The following is a 22,447-nucleotide window of genomic DNA, read 5'->3' on the forward strand; positions in this document are numbered from 1 at the left end:
TCTTGACGTATTGTAAACATCTGTAAAATTAGTTATCCGTGCATCAGACTGGGTCTGAGTCTTTTTTACAATTTACTGTAACATTTTTGTATCTTTTTCACGTTAATACTTGATCAAATTGTAAAATGTTCTCTCAGAAGTGACATTCACTTGGCAAATGACGGAAGCTGACGATCCCAAGAAGAAAATACGCGCGCGCATCGAGCGCGACGTGTACAGTGTTCTGCTATCATTCCAGGAAGGAGCGACCCCAAATCAAGTAGAAAGGAGAATGGAGTTTGTGTTTCGCGGCATTATTTCTCAAATTTAATGTATTAACTATTTAGCGACACGCTTGGCTACACATATGTTGGAAAATATGTACAGGCTGGTGTGAGAGATATGGCTCAACTTCTGCGAGAGCACAAAGATGTACGACAAAATTTATCCGGAGTTTTCAGTGTTGTGTGAGAAATATATATTGCTCTTATTCGAGTCAAAACTCAATACATTCGTTTTCAGCGCAAATGAGGACAATCAAGACCTAATCAATCTGATCTCAAAGCAGAAGAAAAAAAAGAAAGGTGGAAAAGGTGCAAAGCCCATTCGTGCAGCTACGTCTATGGGATTCCATAATAAAAGTGGATTCGGATATGCAGCTCACTTGCGCTCACCGAAACCCTCATTTATGTATCCAGCTTCATCTGCCAGAGCGAACCCGGCAAAGGTTCAAATTGAAAAAAAAAAACTATGTTCAAGATTAACATAATAATATTGCAGCCACAAGCAACTGGGTATCGCAATACCGTTCGACACCCACCTGTCCGCCCTTCCACTGCAACTGGTCACTCTAGTTTCGCAAATAGATCAGCTTATTCACATCATACAACGAGAAGCACCACTGTTGGTCCGGTCAAAATTGCTCCTAGTGCGACTGCTCAGCGTCCTCTTTTACGTCAACCTGTAACCGTTGTTCAAAGACTGTCGTCTACAGTGGCTGTTCCAGTTTTGCAACCCGGGATTGACTCGAAGTGTATGCCTTCGATCGTTGATTTTTCGAACAACGTTAAGCGCATGATGCTTCTGGAATATCCTGCTGATGTCCATGTAAATTTTTTTCAACATTTGCAAATTGCAACTGATTTTTCATATTACAGCTCTCTGAATTGACCGAAATCTACGATAAGCATTTCGATGTATCAATTGATCCACTCCAGTTGTTTAGCAAGAGCTGGATGATGTTCGTGAAGACTTCATTCAAAGAATGGCTGCAACTCGGAACAGACGGTCGAGTTGAAGTGAAGGAACCCTGGTTCACAAATTTTGGAGCTGCGTTAAAGAAATCAATGCCACCTGCTCCTGAAAAGAAGAAACCAACGACACTGCATGAGCCCACTTCAAGTGTCGCATCATCGAGCTTACCGATTTCACAAGGATTTCGGTATCAAATACCAGTTGTTCGTCCGATAGTGTCTGTCGCAGAAAGTATGAAAGGTATTTACATTTGAAAATAATTAGTAGATTGTAATATTTTATTTTAGGACTCACAGTGAGTGCCCGTAGCGTAATGGGAACTCCAAAAGATCTTCCTGGTGTGTCTAACCCGATTAAAAACACAGCTCGGGGAAGTAATAAGCCTCGAAATGGTAAATCCAGAAGTTTCCATTAAAAAAAACTAATAATTTTTATTCATCAGATCTGGCATCTTCGAAAGCGAGTAAGGATCTTGTTGTTCCTGTGATGAAAACTACGTGTATCAAATCACTTGAAGATACTTCTACCAGTAGTTCGAATCCTTCAACATTGCAATTATCTACTGCCTCTACCTCTGCAACAGATCAGAAACTGCCAAAAATGAGCTTTGGAAGACAGATAGAAAAAGGATCGTCGATTCCAGGGAGACATATATCTCTTGCTCTCACGGAAATTAAAAACCAAAAAGTTATTGTGAGTAATTTTCTTGCTAGATTCCATTAATTATAATATACCAAGTGCGGTATCGTTCCGTTTTCGGATCAAGACTAGCTTTTTGTTGTTTTATTGCTAAAATACTGCAATTTTTATGTTCATTAAAACAAAAACAATATTTTTAACTATGCTAGAAAATACCATGCCGACTGTGATGAATAAGCTAAATGAATTTCAGGCGGCTTCTATTGTTGGAAAGAGTGCCAAAACTTCTACAAAAGTGCCATCCACGACTAGAAGTGTAGTTCTCCCACCAATGTCAAAAGGACCAGGATTGGCACGTTCTCGTAACTTTTCACCACAACAATCGACTACATCTTCAATTGATAATGAGTGTCTAGAAGCTATCAATGCTGCGTTGCCGTCGGATAAGGATAGTTGGTGATCGAAATTTTACGTGCTTTAAAATATCCTGTTTATGTGTTTTTGTAAAATTATTTTTTAATTAGTTTTAATAGTAACATTGTTTTTTTTATATTTTGGATGCGAGTCATTCACGAATTTTACTATAAATTTTTTTTCCGGTGCATTCTATTCTTGTTTCGCATAATTAAGAAAAATGTGTTCTGAAACATGAAAAAATATTTGTTAGCTTAAATAGCGTGACCCCTTTAGATGCAAAATTGTAGAGTAGCTGTGAGAGCTCTTCCGACGGGCCACTCAAATAATTGAAAGCGAAATGCAGTTTCTCTTTTTCTCTTCCCCAATGCATTCAGTTTCCTATTTCTCTGCCATGTCAAGATTGGCATCAAACGATGTTCGAATATGGGGGAAAACTGGGGCGGTCGGCTTGTGCACACAGACAGACCCATAAAACATGAATTTATTATTCTACGCGCACGCAAAACGTGGCACTATAGAGACTAAGAAACTGCAGGAAATTCGTTTTGAAGATGAGATAACATCAACGAACGGTGTAAAACATAGAGACAAAAAGTGCTCTGGATAACGACGCGCTATATAAGATTGACCCTTAAGGGTAAAAGAATTCTTATCCAAAAATGTTCTCCAATATTGATTTTTAAGAGAATATTATATTTCTATGCTGTCTAGTGAATAGTTTTTCAATTTGGCACATTATTTAGTAAAATATGTTGAAATAATGAAACTATTTATTAAAACAAATTTTTGAAGTCTAAAAAGAGCCTTTTCACTAGCTAAACCAGTAAATACCTCTAGTCACGGCACTATCAGGTTTGTACAATGACTGTATTTCTTTAAATCGATTGTCGTCTGTTCGTGTGTCTGTATCTCCAATATTTAGCCCCAAGACACTGTCTCTAACCTCCCGAATGAGTGAGAGAACACACGGCGAGTTTTTTCTGTATCACTGTCTGCGTATCTTACTCTTCCATTCTGTGTTCTCTTTTCTCCAGTCGGGACAAGGGAAATACGACGGCCGGATGAGTCATCCCGTGTGTGCCTCCTTGTGATGGTTTTTTTGGTGCTTTTCTGTTGGAATTGTACAAAATTTTAAATTAAAACTGATTTATAAATAATTTCAGCTAATTTTGAAATTGGACAGCTGAAATGAAACAAAAAATCGGAAATTTTGCTTATCAATTCCGTTGGTTGATTAAAATATGTTTCATTTTAAAAATATTTCGTAAGATATTCTTATGGGTATAAAGTTACGAAATGTTCAGAAAGTCACGGAAATTCGAGAGAATCGATTCAAGTGGAAAGAAATGTATCAAGTTTCTTAGATATTTAGAATACTTAATTGTTGTCTTCTTCTCTTTTCGAACATTATTTAATTATCTTAACAACCTAATTATAATTTTTGTTTTCCCATTTCCGGATCAATCTGCTTTATTAAATATTTCGGTTTTGTTCTATAAACACTGTAAAAACAAAGTCAATGGTCACATGATCTTTCTCTTCTTTTCCTCTCCTTACCATGCTCTCCCTCTCCGAATATTTTAGCAATTCGTCCTTTTTGCAGTTCGTTATCATTCTCTTCAATGCCTCTCCGGTGGTGTTAAAAGTGATTTATTATCGATTTTGTTCGTCGGATGATGACCACCGCTGTTCAGCCGTCAGATACAACTGGATTCGGCGGAGGACCCGCTGGATCAAGAGCTTCGGATCTTATTCAGTTCCAAGAAATTGTTAGTTTTTCTCTCTCATCGAACGCGAGAAAAATAATTTTATTCATTACAGATGTCCGAATCGGCCGAATCCTCTTCGTCATCTAGTCAAACGAATGTTAGCGCCGCGAACACATTGCCACGTGAAAGTAATGGACAGAATTACGCTGACGATCCATCACATGTGTATACAAATATCAGAGAAATCGAAGAATTAAACAGGTACGGGAAATATCTGAAATGATTCAGGTTTAGTTATAATGTTTTGAAAAATTGGAATTAGTGTGCAAATCGTGGGTGAAGCATTTGAAAAAGAGGTCAAAAATGGTTTGAAACTTGCCAATCTCTGAAAAATTAAGTTCGATAATTGGTAAATGACAATTTCAGACTATGTTTAAGCACTTTTTCAAATTCTTTCGTCAAATTGAATTCTTATTTTCAATTATATCTATTATTTTTCCATATTTTCTCACTAATATTTATGAAAAAATGTTGGAACAACACCTGGAGCATTTTTTTAATCACTGATGATTATTTAATTTTCATTTTTGATTCTAAAATCATCATAAAACATTTTTAAAAGCTTCAGCCGACCGGTTCCACCGACTCCGCGAGCCGACGCGCAGCCCCGTAGAGATCTTCTAAATGGTTGGTTTGAATACGAGACCGACGTCGGACGGACATTTTTCTTCAATAAAGAAACTGGAAAAAGTCAATGGATTCCACCGAGGTTTATCAGAACACCCGCACAAGTTCAGGTATTATTTTTTACTTTTAAAAAATTAAAATCTGGTAAGATGTTATAATTTCATTCAGTTTTCAATTTTCAGGAATTTCTTCGTGCAACAAGAACGAATCTAGATACTACATGCAGTTTTCAAGGATCCTCGACATCTTCATCAGAAGAACAAAAAGAGAACAAAATGCGTGAATCTTTAGCTGATGACGACAGAAAAAGTCAATTGATAGAAGATGAAGAAGTGTTTGATGAAGTTTGCGATGACGTGGATGAACAATCATCACCTGTAATTGATCTTCAATCACGGCCTCTTCCAATTCCATTCTCTGACAGTTTTACGGATGATGAAGATGAAGATGATGTGAAACCTATAGAAGGATCCATAGCTTCAGATTCCGATTTTGACGAAGAACCTGTTCCAACATCATCAAGAAAAGCTTCTACAGCATCCGGAGTAATGATGCCACATCCCTATGCACATGTTTCTTCGTTTCAATCAACGTTTCCAAGGTTGGTTTTACAAAATTTGTAATAGTGGAGCAAAACGAAAAAAAAATCATTAAGTTTGAAACATGGCTAACTTTAGTGAATTTTCAGTTGTGCCTCATTTGAATTACCGCGCCTCGAAACTCCGCTAATTTTTCCGTTTTTCACTTCGATTTTCTCGACTGGTTCAGACAAAAATAATATTTTAGGCGAAACGTAACTGCCATTATAGGCATAAAACCTTCCTTTTCACTTGAAAATTCAAGGAAAATGAAGAACTTGCGGCAGTATTGAGAACTACAGATGCAAAAAAAGTTATCGGCATTTGAGATCAACCTGAGTATTTTTGAGTGAAATTCCCATCGACGCTACCCCTAAATTCAATAATGTTATATCCTATCACTAAAGTTACATTTTTAGGGCCAAAAATGAAGACACTGACAAATTGGCTTCGTATGTGATTCCCCCAGATGCCAATGAAACATCAAAAACTCCCACCGCAATCCGTGTCCGTCGTCCATCTCCGACGAACCTAAGATCGGTCTCATTTCAGAACAAATGTACAGTTCTAAAAAATGTTCCAATGCCACAAGTGCTGCCGACAACCTCATCAAGTTTCGATCACCATCCGCAATATCACTCTAATACGCCGGATCGGCCGATCCTTATGGAAGATTCTGCCGATTTTACACCATCATCACGATGTGAAGAACGTCGAGGTAGTGGTGATGGACGTGAACCTGTTCGAACGATTCGATGCGGTGATTTGGAAAGAAGTGAAAATGATGAACCAGCAGAGAAAGTTGTAAAGCCAAAAAAACGTGAATGGATCACGAACTACATGTATTTAACAACGGCTCATCTCATTTTGTATAAAGACCAAAAAAGTGCAGAGGTAGTTTTTTTTATGTTGTTGATAATTAACGCAGAAAAAAAGATTTAAGAAATTTTAACAAAATGTGCAGAGATGATGTATTATTGTCTGCTTTTTGGAAGTTTTTCTGAAAATGATCTGAAAATGTTTCATCCACCTCGGTCAAAAAATTGCACTCTTCTTCAGAAACTAAAAATTTCAAAAAGCTTCCGAAATGTTTGCTTATCTCTAAACAGCTTAAAAATGATCCGAAGTTTGCAAAAATCCACTTTTGGAACAACTCGACTGATCATAAAAGTAGTTGAAAAGTTTGTTGATAAAGTTCAGATGGTTCGAGTGGAGTTTTTGCAGCTTAAATATTTATATACATATATATCAGCTCAGCCTAAACATAATGTTTCAAATTGAAGTGCCATATTTTGTATATATTTATTTCCTTTCCTTGTCAGTAGATCAACCAATACCAAATAGTTGTCAACTTTCAGAAACACGGAAAACATTATGATGCTCCACAAGGAGTATGGGATTTACGAGGAGCAAGTGTGACATGGTATCAAGACAATCGGGATGTACAAAAGAAGAAACAACGGAAATATATTCAATTAGAGCTGTGTAACACGAAGAAATACCTGTTACGAGGTCCCAATGACACGGAAGCCGTCGAATGGTACAAGTCACTGGAAGAAGTTGTCGCAAAGCTTGTAAGATTTCTTTATTTGAAAATTATCCAGAAAATAGACAAAAAAAATCAAGTGTTTTTGTTTCATTTTTCTTTTTCTCCCGCCCTTGGCAGGTACAATTAAGAGATTATTCGGCTATAAGCTACTTTGCCAAGTTGTTTCCAACTTTCTCAAGACTGTAGAAATAAGAATTCACGGCCGAAGTTTTTCTCCGTCTATTATTGCAAAGTTTTTACTTGTTGTGTATTCTCAAAAAAGTACCATGTGGCATACTGCTTGCTCCAGAGTCCGAATGTTGAGCCTGCAACGGTCAAATAGTGAGGTGATTCATGGGAGAAAATTCTGAAAATCCTATTAAGCTGGATTTTCGCTTGAAAAATATCTAACCCGGTCTCAACACGACCGAAAATGCTGAAATGAAACAGTGTGTGCGCCTTTGATAATTACAGTAGTCCCGCTATTTTACCATTTTCCTGCCTTTTCGTCTAAAACCTTTTTTTCCTTTTTTTTTTGTGACACTAATCAAAAAATATTGAAATTATAAAAAATCTATCTAGGAAAATTAAATAAATCTTGCTGTTTTTCAATTTTCTTCGACTTATCTTTTTTTTTTTAATTGTGCATACAATTTCACACAATAAAAGGTTTTTTGAGAAAAACGAGAAAAATGGACTATTGTACTTCTTAAAGGCGCACAACTTTTTTCATTTAAACCTATTCGATCGCGTCGAGACCGTATACTGTTTTTTGCATCCGATTATAGATTTCAAGACTATGTATATCGTTTCAGCCGTCTCCTGGCTCTTCAAACCAACCGATGATTGATGTAACAAATGGCGTTGCTCGTAATCCGTCATACATTGGCAGCACGCGTCCACTTTCCCATGCATTAATTCCAATGTGAGTTTTTTTTTCAAAAAAAAAAAAATTGAATTCAAAATTCTGAGAGAACCATGTCTTATTGAAAATGTTTTGTTTTTTAAGAAGCCGAAGTATGCGACGACGTGATGATCCAATGTCACAATCTGCAATTGAAACGGTATCGACAAGTGTATCAACTGATGAACCAAGACCATCAAAAGAGACGATCATTGAGAAGTTGAGAAGATTCTTCCGAACACGCCCTACAGTGGAAAGTCTTAAAGAGAAGGGAATATATAAACGTAAGATTGGAAATATATGCAAACCAGCCGTGGACCGCACCTACGGCGCGGCCCCCGACTTTTTTTTTTGAGAAAATACAATTATCATAAGGTTTCCCAAATTTCCGTTGCTCTGTCAAAAATCAAACTACATAGTGACGGAACGACACGCGCTTTATATATAGTAAATTGATATTGAAATAAGAATCATTTCAGCTGAACCAGTATTCGGATCAACTCTTTCTGCAATCTGTCAACATGAAAACTCGTTGGTACCGAAGTTTATTAGAGTTATCACTGAAGTTATTGAGAGTAAAGGATTGGAGACAGATGGAATTTATCGGTTAGTTTATGAAATTGGAAAAAAATTACATGAAGTGTCGCCATTTTGTGAAAAAATGACCAAATGCCATAACAAAACACATCTAAAAATTTATTTACTATCAAAAGGGGTAGACCTAATAATTTTTTCCGAAAAACATTACCCAGATGCGAACTGTTTGCGTTGAAAAAACTTTTCCCGGTCTCGACACGATTTTTTAAAATTTAAATGATTGTGTGCCTTTAAAAAGTACTGTAATTTCCAACTCACAGTTGCTGCGGTTTTTCGATTAAAATTTATTTATTTGTATTCAAAAAAATTATGAAAAATCAACATCAAAATTACTGTATTTTTTAAAGGCACACTTTAAAAATTATAGTTTTGGAATATCTTTAAAAAATTTGAACTGTTACGAGAGTATTCTCTAACTGTATTTTCAGTTTTTTAAAGGATGACTACCAAATAAAAATAGCATTGAAACTTGAAATTTCTTATTTCAGAGTGAGTGGAAACCTGTCCGCAGTCCAAAAAATTCGATGTCAAGCTGATCAAGACAATTATAAAGCTCTTGTGTCTGAAGAAGATATTCATGTTCTTACTGGTGCTCTTAAACTCTTTTTCCGAGAGCTAACCGATCCACTTTTCCCAATTTCTCTTCATAAGGAATACACATCAGCTATGCGTAAGTTTTTTTTTTGAAGTTTTAAAATGTCCTAAACCAATTTTCTATTCCAGAAATGCCCAACGCGACCACTCGTTTCAAAAAATTCGAAGAACTTCTAAGTCGACTTCCAAACGAGAATCGTGAAACATTGAAAATGTTACTTCGTCATTTGAATCGTGTAGCCTCGCATTCATCACAAAATCGAATGCAACAACATAATCTTGCTATTGTTTTTGGTCCAACACTATTCCATAATGGTGATGGAGCCGTGAATTTGGCAACCAAAAATAAGAAAGCTGGAAAGAAGGCGAAACCTTCGAAAAAGGTTTGTAAAACTTCATTTATTGAGAATGGAGTGAAAAATCTTTAAAAAATTGATATAACATATCATTAAACAAATTTTGAAATTTTTTACAGTTATAATTGGTCATTACCGTTCATTTTCTATATTCACCAAATTATTTGTAATTTAAGTTATTGAAAATTGAGTCAAAACTCAAAAACCAACTGATATTCCTTGTTTAAAATACTTATAATTTCCAGGAAGAAACTCAAGCAACTCCTGTCCAATCGAATTCTCATCTCGCCTTCTCAATGATTATGCAATCCCAAATTGTTCAATATCTTCTCGAATCGGCCAACAAATTTGATATTCTCAAAGCTCCAGTCAATATTGGACGATAATCTATAGATTTTTCAAATTTTCCAAAAGAGTTGTGACCTTATTTCTCACCGTTTCACTTTGGGTGTTTTATCGCCGAAAAATGGGTATTACTTTTATCGTTTTCTCTTATTTTCTTTCTACTTTTTTTTCCTTGACTTTCGGGATTTGATCAATTAATGTTGTAAATATGTACTGTAATATTCATTTTCCTCAACACATTTTCAGTATGCTAGTCTTTTTTTTTCATCCGTTTACTTATTACAGTCTTCTCCTTTTACGCTTTATTCTTTTTTTATGTTGTATTTTCAATCTTCCTACGCTCAAACAAGATGAATAAATTGTGATAATTGTAAACGAGCGCGGACGATAAAAACTCAAAGTTTAGCTCTTTTTGGCATATTTTTTTGGAATTGAAGAAAAGGAAAATACGAAACACTAAAATTTTGAAAGATGCCGGATAAAAAGACACTTTGGATGCTCAATGAGCTCGAAGGATTCGAAAAACCAAAAATCAAATTGGAGCAGTATGCCACGTCATCAGAGCTTGCCGGTAATTTTTTCCTAAAAACTGCATATTAATTGTGGAATAATTTCCTCAAATGTGCTCTGAGAAAATTGAAAAAATACCGAAATTTACCAAAAATTGAAATTTTCCAAAAAAGAATTTAAAAGAAAAAACTTGAAAGCCTAAATCAGAGAAAACAGTCTCAATAATAAAACTTTTAAAGTTTAAAAATTGTTTTAAACAATTTTTGGTTTATTTTTTTCAGAGAATAATACCATTTTTCGAAAAAATGCAATCTGTTTTCAAAAATCCTTCATAATATGACTTCTTCAATCGAAAAAAACTTTCAAATCTTTTTTTGCAAAATCACAAATTGAAAAATTAAGTAATTTTTCACAGTTATATTCGGTTTGTTACTATTATCCATTTTCTGTAATTTAAAATAAAAAATCAAACATTCTTCTTTAAATATAGAAAATCTTGTTCAAGCCGAACATAATTATTGTTTAAAGAAAAGAAAATCAAAAAATTTGTTCCGCCTATATCATGGCGCTTTCTTATGTTTTCAGCTTTCAAATTTAGAAAAAATATTATAAAAAAACTATCGAAGCCGCGCTTCAAAATTTTATTTTTTGGAGCTTCTTACAGTATACACTGTAAAAAACATTTTTGAAATAAGCTTTTACCAACTAAAATCAAAATAAGAAAATCAAAATAATTACAGTCTCGATGATGGAAATGATCGATGAAACAATTGGTTTTGAAGGAAAGAAATTAATTGATATCGGATGTGGATGTGGAATGTTAATGACGACAGCTGCCACAATGTATGAGTTGGAGACTGTTTTAGGAGTTGATATAGATGATGAAGCACTTAAAATTTGTTCTAGAAATTTGGAAACAGCTGAAGTACAGGATAGGTGAGAACTAAAAAAAAAGTAAAATATATGTTTACATTCTAAATTCAACTAACATTTTTCAATTTGAAATTTAACCTACAAAAATACCCGGTCTCGAAGCGGCTCAAAATGTGGAGTTAGAAACTACAGTACTCTTTAAAAGCGCACATCTTTCTGAATTTAAGAAAATCGGGCGCTTCGAGACCGGGTACCGTATTTTCGGCTAAAAATCGTATTTGGGTAATAATAAAAAATTAAAAACTTTCAATTCTTCCAGATGCGAGCTTCTACAAGCCGACATTCTCGACCCGGAATCCGATCTTCCACGTGGCACATTCGACGTGGCTGTCATTAATCCTCCATTTGGAACAAAAAATAATGCAGGTAAATATCCAACGATCTCCTAAAACGTTACAATATCTTAAATTTCTCAGGAATCGATATGCAATTTGTCCAAATCGGTCTTCAAATGGTTCGGCCTGGTGGAAGTGTATTTTCACTTCATAAATCATCAACTAGAGATTATATTCTAAAAAATGCAAAGAAATGGGACGGAGTTGGGGTTTGTTTTTAAATTATTCTAAAATTAGAAAAAAAAATATTGAGTTTCAGGCAGAATGTTGTGCAGAAATGCGGTGGCAACTACCAGCGACTTACAAATTCCATAAACAAAAGGCCGTGGATATTGCCGTCGATTTAATACATTTCAAAAAACTGGATAGTTAATCTCATCAATTTCTGCTGTAAATTCTTCAAAATTGTTTCATTGTTTTGTTATAAAAAATATGCAATCAAGATATGTGAGAAAAGCAAAGAATTCTCTAAACTTTTCCAAAAAATAGAAAACATGTTCAAAATGGATCCGTTCAGAGTGGGAAGTAAATACATAACAAATGGGGACCTAAACTTTTTCCTAAACCTTGAGAAGGGTAAGAAACAAGAAATCACAATAAATAAAGAAGCTCTATATTAGGGAATAATTCATTAGAGAATGATTGGATTAGTTTACAAAGCAGAAGGAATGATCGGAAAGTTATAAATATATATATATATATGTTAAGGGCAGTGATGATTAGAATATTCTGATGTGAGAGAATGGGAGATGGGACAGGAAGAAATTATATAAAAGTGTGAATTTAACCGTATTCAAGCGAGAGAAATGTAAAAATATAATAAATGTGTACAATATTCTAGAAAAATATGAAAATTCCCAGAATTTTTGTACATTTTCTTTGTAAGTAGATGAGTACTTATAGCCGAATCTTCTGTTTGTCACGACGATCCTTTGCACGCCTGCAATTAAAAATATTACAGTATTATTACGGAAATTAACAATTTATCAGAATATATTGAGATCAAAAAGATGCCGTCCCAGTGGTGAATTCAAAAAAAATACGCTTTTCAAAGAAAAGGGATAGGGAACATCAATCTTTTGGTTTATATTCCCTTTCTTTTAATGAATACAATGACCGGTATGGTTCGTCCGTATGTTACCTCTTCCCAGGAAAACGGCGGTCACGTCTGTCCAACACAGTATGTATGTCTGTTTGGATTGGGACGCTACAGGAAAGGGACACACACATTGATTTCCATTTTACAGCACTCTGGGAATCTCTGCCGACGACGTTTCTATTCCCCTCGTAAATCTTTCGATGCGCACTAATATTGTCAAACAAGGCAACAGACAACAAAAAAAACGACTGTTGAGCAGATAATTGGTATATCTCTGCGAGCTGGTCAGAAACCCTTGCTTTATCATTTCTGTAGACTCTTTCATTGAGCTAGAACCTCACCTAATTAAATAAAGGCAAAAACTTGAAATTTGGGGCATTTTGAGTATATTTTTTTGCAAACCTACAAACGATACTCTCCCTTTAACATGCGAGTGAAGGAGATTAACAGTAGCACTTTACGGGAAGTGTTTTATCCCAATAACTTGGAAATTCGCACTAGATATCCTATTCCCTTGTTAATTTCCAAATCCCCGAACGCGTAGATAGCCACACATGCAAGCAGTGACCACCTCTCTTCTACAGTAATACCAATTAGAAAGTCGTAAACGGACCAATTAACAAACTTCATCTCTTCCTCACCTCCACCAGCACGTCTCAAACACTGTGGCCTCCAATTACACAACTTTACGACTCTTTAATTCCTTGGAACTATCTCTACTGCGCGCGTGGACTGAACTGAATCTTAAAGAACGAAAGTGTGGTGGTACTTTTTCCTATGGTTACAGTAGGAGGTGACAGTCATTGTGATGAGTCCCCTGGAAAAGCCTGAGAAAGAGTAAGCAAACAGCAAACAGCAAACAACGTATTTGGCTCGAAAGGGCGCGGAATGAATGAATTCAAATGAGATTTGCAGAGGGCAACATCATCTGTTAATTAAATGACGTTGTGAAATATGTGTCAATATTTGAAGTCTAATCTCATGATTCCAATAAACCAAATTAAACTTTCAGATCTATTAATATGACATCTCACACCATAACAATCCCAATTTGCCACCTCTCATCATATAAATTGAGGTCACTCTAACACTCTTTCACGGCTAAAGACTCTCCTGCTACCTGCCACACGGGTCGAATTGCGTAAGCACCGTAACTCATACACCGCATCACCTTTACCGCCTTTCATCTCTGTGCCAAATCAAGAAAACTTGATATTATTTTGGTGTCTTCAAATTTGTAGTAATCAATCATCCCATTTTAGGCAGTGAGTTTAAAAAAGAATCTACCTATTTTGAAACCAAATCTTGATTTGTCGTTCTGTCAAGCTTAACATCGTCGACAATTGGGACTTGCGATCTGATGTTATGAATGGCGATGTATGGAATTCTTTTTCCAGTTCAAGGCGTTGATAATCCGAGTAAACCATACGGTATTTGTCAGCTGTTCGTACACGGACATCTGAAAATAAGTTTAATTACAAACTCCCTCGTAATAAAATGGGAAATTGATGGGAAAGGAATCATAAATACTCAATTCATTTGTCCTAGTTACTGATAAATATGACTGATAGCGGCTTCTTTTTCACTTGAAGAGAGATTGTTTGCACACGGGGAGACTCTTTTGAAAACTTACTATTCGTTCCAGGTCCCGTTGGTAATGTTTTCCCATCACTGCTTGATCTTCGATCCTTTCCATGATTGTTTCCAAGAGGCATTTTCCACGAGAATCCCTGAAACTTAAATTATCTTTAAAACAAGCTCACTTGGAGGAGAACTAACAGATCAAAAATTGGCTGCTTTATTAGACTTATTAGACATTATTAGAGATATTTATTAGACAAGTTACCACAAACGACAGAATTTCCTAATTTTATGGCAGCTTAAAATATCGAAAAGAGCCAAAAATGCTGAAATCTAAAATTTTATCAACTTATCCTTGTCTAGTAGCTGAAATACAGTTTTTAGTAAGTTTTCATTTTTCATTGCATATTTTGGTAATTTATCTCGTGTTAATTCGTTGATTTAGGCGCGTTCTAAGCCGATAGGCACTGAATTTTTGTAATTTTTGGAAGTAGACTGCTTAAATCAATGAATAAACGCGAGTAGCCGTACCTAAAATATGCAATAAAAAATAAAATTCAATAAAAACTGTACCAACAATTTAGAGTCATAAAAAATGTGAACAGTTTTTGAAAAGTCTCGCTAGGAAATTATGTTTTTTGGTGTTATAAAAGCCAACAAAGGTATTAAAATACAATTTTATATGATTACCTGTTGATAATCCATAAACGGCCAAACAGATTGCTGATAACACGTGGCAGCTCTCATCTGGTAGTTGGCTGCAGCAGCAGCAGCTGCTGAAAGCTCTGAAGAAGATGCAGCTCCAGATGATGTTGATGGGAACGGTGTCATCATATCACTCGGTGATGGATACATTCCACTATCACTACTGCTACTTCCATTCGAAAGCGGTGGCTTCACATCAACGGCTTCTACTGCTGGAATTTGTCCGTTGGCAGCGAGTTGTGGAAGGCCGAATGGATAGAGATCCGGATGTCCCTGGAAATTCAATTTTTAAATAAAAAACCTTAAGGAAATTCATTCAAAACGTACGTAAAAACCAGTATCACCCATTTGTGACCACCTTCCATAGATTTGTGGATCAAATGTTGGTTGCAGCATCTTTTCTCTGAAAAAAGAAAATTAAGTATAAAATGAAAAAAAAAAACAAGAAAAACTTCAAAATATAGCACCTCCTTAATCAAATGTTCTTGTCAATTGATACACACACACACGCCTATTACCTCTTAGACACCCTCCCGCTTCATTCCAACGGTGGAAATGGGCGGAGCAATGTCTTCCAATACACTGTGGAGGCGGGGCGTTACCGTACCCTCCGGATAGATCGAAAATTTGCATATAACCTTTCAAACAAATTCTATCATCAAAAAGGCGACAATATTTGAGAATAAATACATGGTTAGCAAATATTTTGAAGGAGATAAATAAGAGAAAGGGCATGGATTTACAACCATGTGTGTGTGCTGGATTATTAAATATTTATGGTATTTAATTTTGTTCACTTGGTCGTAATGAAACACCAACAGGAAATATTTAATTTTTCGTTGATTTTGAGATTCCAAATAAAAATTTCGAAGATCTAGCCTCAGAGGATGTGGTTGCATGAATGGCATCATTGGATAGTGAGGCCACGTGACATCTGCTGGAACTGTTGTTGGTGAAGGTGTTGATGAGGACTCGTTTTCCGAAAAATCCGACTTGACATCGACCGACATTCTGAAAACGAGGAAGTAATTATCAGTTTATATAGAGAAAAGTGAACAGTAATAAAAATTCAAAATTTGAAGGAAGATTTTCGAGATTTGATGAGAATAGCAATAAAATAACGAGCTGGCAACCCGGCACCGCCTCCTGCGGCTCATTGAGCACTTGGGAAGGCGGGATTTATCAGATATGAACGGGAGAGGGAATTGTGAATGATTTATAGCCACACGTCGATTTTCAGACAAACATATCACTTTTACAATGAGACAGGTCGGCAAGGAAACAAAAACGCCCAGTTCGTTGGGAAATAAATTATTGGTCTGTGCAGGAAACTGTCCGAGACTGTATTCGAAGATGGATTTTCTTACTTTAATAAAATATGCGTTTTTAGAATTGATTTTTAGCATTGAAATTAGCAAGACAAATATAAAAGAAACGTTAAAACTCAACAGAAATGAAGAACAGAAAAAAATTAACACTGAAAAATTTTTACTGACTGATCAGCTCAATAGAGCGCACTTTCCACTTGTCGATTTACGAAGATTTTTATTTAATTTATTGTTCAATAGTTAACTTGCTGTTAAATATCTTTTTATTTAAATAAATATTTTAAAAATTATAAAATTTTGAAAAAGATTAGAAAAAATCATCTAGCCAAAAATTAAGAAAAGAAGAATTTTAGCCACTAAATTTAATTTCAATGAGATCCCGCCTTTAAAATAATTTGAAAAATAGATCACTCACCTCATATTTGATCTACTCGCCCAAATAATAGTAAGTCTACCGGCCATTGAGCCCATCTGGAATTGAGGTTCCATTACGATGTTCATTAGGAAATAAATGAGCGATGAAAGTTTAATTGAGTACGATACGAATGAGCATTTATGACTGACAGGTTCATGTGGAGCAAAGATTACGGTAGCAGAGAATTATTTCTCTTATCAGAAACGAGTGATCTATTAAATAGTTATTCTAAAAGTTGGAGATTCTTAACAAAAAATGTTGCTGAAATCGACAATTTGTCCTCCAAAGATTTGATATAAAAGGCAACAATGAGACCGCCCTTTGACTGATTATGTACCTTCTTTCAGAACATTAAACATTTACGATCTGGGAACTCTGCAGCTGTCATGAAGAACAACAAATGGAGCATCTGAAAATATCAAAGAGTCGCTTACTACTCGATTTCATGCACTATCAAGTTTGACCTGAATATGACCCGGCTGTCTGTTGCGTAATCGTTTTGCTCTTTGTGCATCTATGATACCGCCGTGAGAAGAGCCGCGTCTCGTATTTATTGCCACCCACTGTTGGGAATAGTTAGATAGCTGGTAGGAGAAACAAGATTTATTTACTATAAAATTTATTTGTATCAAAAAAGCTTAAATTTTAAAACAAAAACGAATATAAATTAAAAAAGAAATTTAACACGAGGTCTGCTTTATTCGCAGTGACCTTCTCGCCCCAAGTTCGCCGGCGTGGTTGTTTGAAAAGTGATCCACGAGCTGCTCCTTCGTCTGGGAAACTTCATTGCAGGTCCTGCATCGGAAGCTCTTGAATTTTTCAAGATCCTGAAAAACAACTTCAACTAATTTTTTATAATTTTCAGGCTTACCTTATCGTACTGAGATCCTTTCCCCACCAGCACTGCACCGATGAACACATTATCTCTGAAACTCTCATTTAAATTGAAAAAAAAAACACAACTAGAATTACCTTTCAGCAGATCGTCCATGGTTTCTGTTTTCCTCATCTCGAATCTTTTTCAACTCCTTTGCAGCATCAACAGGTGCTCCGGTCCGCTTGGCTAAATTGGATTGACGAACAACGGCAGACTTGACTCTTTTCGCTGGTTTGAGGGAGCTGGACGATGGATTCTTTTGACCAACCACATCATATGACGAAGCGTGGCTCCTATCGACACGTTCCACGAGAGAATGGACAAGTGCCATCATCTTATCCATATTTTGCTGGCTCCGCTCGTCGGCCTTCTCTCTTTCAGCTCGATGCTCTTCGCGAATGGATCGTTGATCGGCGCGAGCTTCTTCTTGGGCTTTTAGCATCTTCTCACACAACTGCCCAAACATGGATGACTGAGCAGCCAGAGTACCCAGTGAGTGCACAATCTGAAAAATAATTCCATTTCAGTAATGGCTCAATTGTAAAAGTCAATGTACTAACCGCATTTTCCAAAGAGTTTTGTGGTGGTTGGAGCATCGGATTTTGGAGTTGGTAGGGGAAGAATGGGACCATATCGCGGTTGAGGGTAAATCCCGCCATATTCGGTGCACCATTTCCCACAGCAGAAAGCAAACTCGCGGGAGTTTCAGTAGTCTGGGCAGTCTGTCGGGTGGCGGAATCGCCATTCTGAAAACGATTATTTTTTAGGTACAATGAAATGAAAAACTCACTTGGTCAGCAGAGGCTGGAGCTGGAGTGCTTGGCTTGCTCATCCTGAAATGTATGATTTTGTGAAGATTTGCACTTTTAGCAGCTAAAACGACAGTGATCGTGGCGAGACCCAACGAGAAGAATAGCGTGAACACGTTCTAATAAAAAAAATTCCGAATCAAAAGCTGAAAAGGAAAGAGGAAAAGGTGAAAAAGTGAACTGTTAAAATCGAGAATGTCGATTCTGACGAAAAACGTGGCACACGTTGCTTCGCCCATCTCTTCAAGAGGCACGTGAGGTCATACGGAAGTTCATCTTTTTCGTTTTTTAAAAACATTTTGTTTTAAAGGGAAAAATTAGAAAACTTCAATGAAATTGAAAAGAATATTCTGAATATATTTCCAAAAAAAAATTTTCAAAGCAAATTTTTGAAAATTTTTTACAATACAGTTTTTATTTTTTGCCGTAGTTGCTCTTTTGGGAAGCTCATATCTCTCTGCATTTGAAAGATATCAACAAATTTTCAACAGCAATGTCGTAGAGAAAAATACATAAAACATATTTTTCTTGTTGCCATTTTTTGATATTAAGACTAATAGCAGCTGAGATACAATCTGCCAAAGTTTGTGTGTGCATCACTTCTACAAAATAGCCTATTTCAGAATGTTGTGCCTATATTTTTAATTAAAATTTAGTTTCAAAATATAGAAAAATATTTAAATGGCCTGAAGATAACATGTTGCATTCTGAAAGTATACAGTATGAAAGTTATCAATTGAAGAATTTTCCCCGATTATTTGGAGGATTATATTCTAAAATTGTTAAGCATCTTTCTATAATTTTAAACGAATCAAAAAAATAACTTTATATTCATATTTCAATTCTAAATTTCTCTAAATTACTAAAAAAAACGTTGTTGGAATATTTGGTAATTTACCAAAACATGAACGAAATAAAAAATCTAAAATGCAGAATGTACTTTTTCCTGAAACTTTTTAAAATGTAATTTAACCCAGGTATTCCAAACTTTTGTGAAACTTTTTTGTTGGTTTCTCACAGACGGGTGGCGCAACCACTTGGATTGTCTTACTGCGGATTACTGTGCGGCAAAACACCAAACAATGTATAATCTTTTGTATAATTTAAGTGCTTATATCCTTTGCTTTTTTCGCAATGAGATACCGATACCGAAGCCAGAGAAAGACGGCCCTTCTCAGCTTGATACCACGATTTACGAGCGTGATGCGGAAGGAATAAAGAAAAAGCCTAACGCCGACCCAGTTGGAGGAGGAGGTGTCGCATTTCTTTTCGCGCATCTTTTGACGCGAGCCCGACGAAGAGCACATTGTGATATAAACAATTAGTATGATCTTCAAGAGAATGTGTTTATGTATTCAAGGAAAGATAAAACGGATTATTAGGAAAATGTGGAACATTGGAAAAAAGAACATCATCTCCAATTGTAAGGAGTTTCATACCAAATATACTAAAACTAAAACATATTACAAAAAACCAAGTATCTAATTGAAACAACTTTTCGGACTATTTTGTCAAATTTTTTGGCAAATTACCAAATTTGTTGAACAACTCTATCGTAATAAATACAATACAATACAACTTATGATCAACGTCCAAAATGATGATAAGTGAAAACTGAGTAATTTTTGACTAGAAATTTATGATTTTTTTTCAGTTCTTTTTGTTTTAATTTATAAAATTGGGGTTAGAAAAATCAGATCTTGATGGTAAAATATCTTTAACAATTGAAAACATTTTTTTTTCTCCAAAGTCCACAAAAAGTGGCAATTCCTCAGTTTTCAAAGCACATAATTTTGGAAATCCGGAAAATATGATTTCTAATAGTTTTGTATTTTAATTATATTTAAATTATATGTATTTAAACGCTGTGATTGTTCAAATTTACAAAATTGCCCGAAGTTTTTCATAAAGTCCAAATTGGTAAAAAAATTGGCAATTTGCCAAAGTTGACTGGAAAAGTTGAAAAATCTTAAACATGTTTAGATATTTGGATTTTTGGGACATTTTAAGAGTATTTAGACAAAATCATATCTAGTCCTACTCTTTCAGTTAACATATGTGTTTCCAAATCTAAATTATATTTTTTAAATACACAGCTTTGCCAATTGATACGAATTTGGTAGGTTTTCTACAAGAATTTACAAGATCACATGCATTGTTTACAAAAAACAGTTTAATTTCTCAAGTTCTCCTTGATTCCATATATTTTGTGATTTCAGCTGAAAGTTGTTGCATAGCCTTGTCCAATCCATCTCCAGTGAGTGCACACGTTGAGTGTATCGACCAGGTACCACTACGATACAGGTTTAGGCCTGTAAAACATAATATGTCGAAGAGTTGGGAAGGGAAAAAGTGGGAGTACCTAGAGCTACCGTAATATCCGAAGCAGTCATCGCTCCAGGGATGTCCATTTTGTTGGCAAGAATGACTATTGGAATCTGTAAAGTTTAAATAAACGTCTGCATGTTTTATACGTACCTATTCAGATACAAATTTCTGCCAAAAAACCCTAGCAACTTTTGTACAAAAAACATAGGCAGTAGGGAGACACGTATGCAGGAACACCTATTCTACTTAATAAATGTACGGAGAGGATAGAAAGTAAACATCTGATTTAGATTGTGTCGAAATTCTAATCTCGAAATTCTAAAATTTTTGAACAGTCGATTTAATTATGATGTTTTTTGGGATTTTTTAATAAAAATATTTTAGTACCTCCATTCACTGAAACAATTCTATTTTATTTTATTCTAGGCTAGAAACTGAGCACAATCGTAAAATGCTAGCTTTTAGGAAACTCAAATTTTATTTCTTTGACTGTTTTATGATTGTCTTCCTCTGTTCAACCTTCCAAAGTGACAGTAGTCATAAACTTGTTCCAATGATGAAACAGACAGAAACTTACCCCTCGGGAAACCACATCCTTGTGTTCCATCACCATCATCAACTCGTCTTTGAGCAACTCCATTCGAAGACGATCAGAGCTATCGAGTACAAAAATGACACCCTGAGAAGAGTGAAAGTAGCTTTCCCATGTACTACGATATTTCACTGAAATTAATAATTAAAAAACAAAGAGTGGTTTTGAAAATGTTTCCAGTTTGTAGTTACAACTTTCGAAACAAAAAAAAATACTGAAAAGATTTCCAACTTCAGCCAAATCTGGCAAAAACTCCGATAAATTATATTGTACGTTTCTACAAAGGCGCGAAAAATAATCATACCTACCGCATGCCTACACGCGTGCCTACTTCCAAATCTACATTTTGTTAACACATATTTCATCAGTTCAGGAAAACGACTTTAGTTGTTCAAGTTTATCAATCGATTAGTGGAATTTTTGAACTTGAAACTATAAAATTGCAATGACCGTTTCGAGCCCTACGCCGAAAAAGTTTTATAAATTACTGACCGAAAGATTCTACAATTTCAATATAAAATTTGAAATTCAAGCGTGTCTCACATACTTTGTCCTGCCATATCGAATGCATGAAAACTGAGATTTTGAGTACTGAAATTCGTAACCACGTGTCCAACAGTTGGCACAATCTGCTGACTTCTTGTCTCTGGAGTTTTGAGTTGATTCAAAATTGTAGTCTTTCCCGAGTTATCCAGTCCAACTACAACGATGTTCACATCCTTTTTTCCCAATCCGAATAAACTGGACAATGACGAAAAGAAGCCCATTGATCTTTTTAGATCTTAATTTCAAAGTATTTTCTAGATGATTAATCGATTTTGGGTGTCAATAAGTGACAGAATGTCATAATGACCTTTTCGGCAAGAGTTCAAAAAGGATTGAAAAAGAAATGAAGTATCAATAATCTGACAGATGGTTGGGGGACATACTAGGATATATTTTTAAACCGTTTTTTTTTTAATTAGGATCATTTGATAAGAATTGGGTGATAAATTAAAAACGTTAATTTAGTCTTGGAAGCTTAAAGTGTAAGAAAAAGATGTTCAGTGGAAGAAAAAATATAGTTTTATAAGAATAGTTTTGAAAACCTTTTTGATAATTACTTTTGAACTATCCAGTTTTATGTTTAACAAACTACTCTTTTTTTTAACTGAATTTTATCTTGCAGTATGTACTTGAGGTTGTTTCCAAATTTATCAACAAATATGAACATAATTTTCAAATCAATAAAATAATTTTCTACATTTTTAAAATTTATTAATAACAGTAACATCTAGAATATCGTGCAGAAAAAAGCACTTTAAAAAATTGTCGGATAATTTTGTAAATATGTCCTGCACTCGTCTAC

At 35.2% G+C, this 22,447-nt stretch overlaps 6 protein-coding genes and 1 non-coding gene across 11 annotated transcripts; 4 read left to right on the forward strand and 3 right to left on the reverse strand.

Annotated features, from left to right (window-relative positions):
* The first annotated feature begins 137 nt into the window (after positions 1–137).
* mip-1 (HTH OST-type domain-containing protein) lies at positions 138–2,475 on the forward strand. The gene is made up of 8 exons (NM_065587.7): positions 138–276; positions 327–446; positions 502–706; positions 760–1,086; positions 1,137–1,473; positions 1,521–1,625; positions 1,676–1,926; positions 2,126–2,475. The coding sequence occupies exons 1-8, from the start codon at positions 158–160 to the stop codon at positions 2,330–2,332; spliced, it is 1,671 nt and encodes a 556-aa protein (NP_497988.1). The 5' UTR covers positions 138–157; the 3' UTR covers positions 2,333–2,475.
* Positions 2,476–3,890: 1,415 nt separating this feature from the next.
* On the forward strand, positions 3,891–9,959 carry tag-325 (the record flags this gene model as incomplete). Of its 3 annotated transcripts, none has more annotated exons than NM_001322567.4 (12): positions 3,891–4,058; positions 4,111–4,259; positions 4,621–4,795; positions 4,868–5,286; positions 5,683–6,157; positions 6,622–6,837; positions 7,607–7,716; positions 7,801–7,979; positions 8,175–8,301; positions 8,781–8,962; positions 9,016–9,269; positions 9,488–9,959. In NM_001322567.4, the coding sequence occupies 12 exons, from the start codon at positions 3,963–3,965 to the stop codon at positions 9,626–9,628; spliced, it is 2,523 nt and encodes an 840-aa protein (NP_001309440.1). The 3 variants fall into 3 exon arrangements, with proteins under 3 accessions (NP_001309440.1, NP_001309595.1, NP_001309596.1); NM_001322568.2 differs by having other exon boundaries at positions 3,893–4,058; positions 4,627–4,795; NM_001322570.3 differs by lacking the exons at positions 3,891–4,058; positions 4,111–4,259; positions 4,621–4,795; ... (1 more) ...; positions 5,683–6,157; positions 6,622–6,837 and having other exon boundaries at positions 7,634–7,716; positions 9,488–9,628.
* A 99-nt stretch (positions 9,960–10,058) lies between these two features.
* metl-5 (rRNA N(6)-adenosine-methyltransferase metl-5) lies at positions 10,059–11,805 on the forward strand (the record flags this gene model as incomplete). The annotated part of the gene is made up of 5 exons (NM_065589.7): positions 10,059–10,158; positions 10,838–11,033; positions 11,290–11,396; positions 11,447–11,574; positions 11,625–11,805. 5 exons carry the CDS (start codon positions 10,059–10,061, stop codon positions 11,736–11,738), a joined length of 645 nt encoding a protein of 214 aa, NP_497990.1. The 3' UTR covers positions 11,739–11,805.
* On the reverse strand, positions 11,740–16,605 carry pal-1 (Homeobox protein pal-1; the record flags this gene model as incomplete). 3 transcript variants are annotated; one of them, NM_001393326.1, is made up of 7 exons in its annotated part: positions 11,759–12,305; positions 13,752–13,923; positions 14,098–14,194; positions 14,736–15,023; positions 15,078–15,153; positions 15,630–15,761; positions 16,494–16,605. In NM_001393326.1, the coding sequence occupies 6 exons, from the start codon at positions 15,758–15,760 to the stop codon at positions 12,263–12,265; spliced, it is 807 nt and encodes a 268-aa protein (NP_001379426.1). In that variant the 3' UTR covers positions 11,759–12,262. The 3 variants fall into 3 exon arrangements, with proteins under 3 accessions (NP_001254921.1, NP_001379426.1, NP_001021209.1); NM_001026038.8 differs by lacking the exon at positions 16,494–16,605 and having other exon boundaries at positions 11,761–12,305; positions 14,098–14,200; NM_001267992.4 differs by lacking the exons at positions 15,630–15,761; positions 16,494–16,605 and having other exon boundaries at positions 11,740–12,305; positions 15,078–15,146.
* C38D4.11 lies at positions 14,263–14,411 on the forward strand. Its single transcript, NR_052286.1, has one exon. It is a non-coding gene; the product is annotated as an Unclassified non-coding RNA C38D4.11 (non-coding RNA).
* A 477-nt stretch (positions 16,606–17,082) lies between the features above and the next one.
* Positions 17,083–18,347, reverse strand: C38D4.7 (C2H2-type domain-containing protein). The gene is made up of 5 exons (NM_065591.5): positions 18,161–18,347; positions 17,931–18,116; positions 17,466–17,875; positions 17,365–17,419; positions 17,083–17,320 (listed from the first exon to the last, which is right to left on the reverse strand). The coding sequence occupies exons 1-5, from the start codon at positions 18,200–18,202 to the stop codon at positions 17,174–17,176; spliced, it is 840 nt and encodes a 279-aa protein (NP_497992.1). The 5' UTR covers positions 18,203–18,347; the 3' UTR covers positions 17,083–17,173.
* Positions 18,348–19,532: 1,185 nt separating this feature from the next.
* arl-6 (ADP-ribosylation factor-like protein 6) lies at positions 19,533–21,882 on the reverse strand. The gene is made up of 4 exons (NM_065592.3): positions 21,647–21,882; positions 21,085–21,230; positions 20,542–20,617; positions 19,533–20,491 (listed from the first exon to the last, which is right to left on the reverse strand). Exons 1-4 carry the CDS (start codon positions 21,864–21,866, stop codon positions 20,361–20,363), a joined length of 573 nt encoding a protein of 190 aa, NP_497993.1. The 5' UTR covers positions 21,867–21,882; the 3' UTR covers positions 19,533–20,360.
* Between the last annotated feature and the right edge of the window lie 565 nt (positions 21,883–22,447).

Source organism: Caenorhabditis elegans, chromosome III (assembly GCF_000002985.6).
Source record: "Caenorhabditis elegans chromosome III".
Lineage (NCBI taxonomy): Eukaryota > Metazoa > Nematoda > Chromadorea > Rhabditida > Rhabditidae > Caenorhabditis > Caenorhabditis elegans.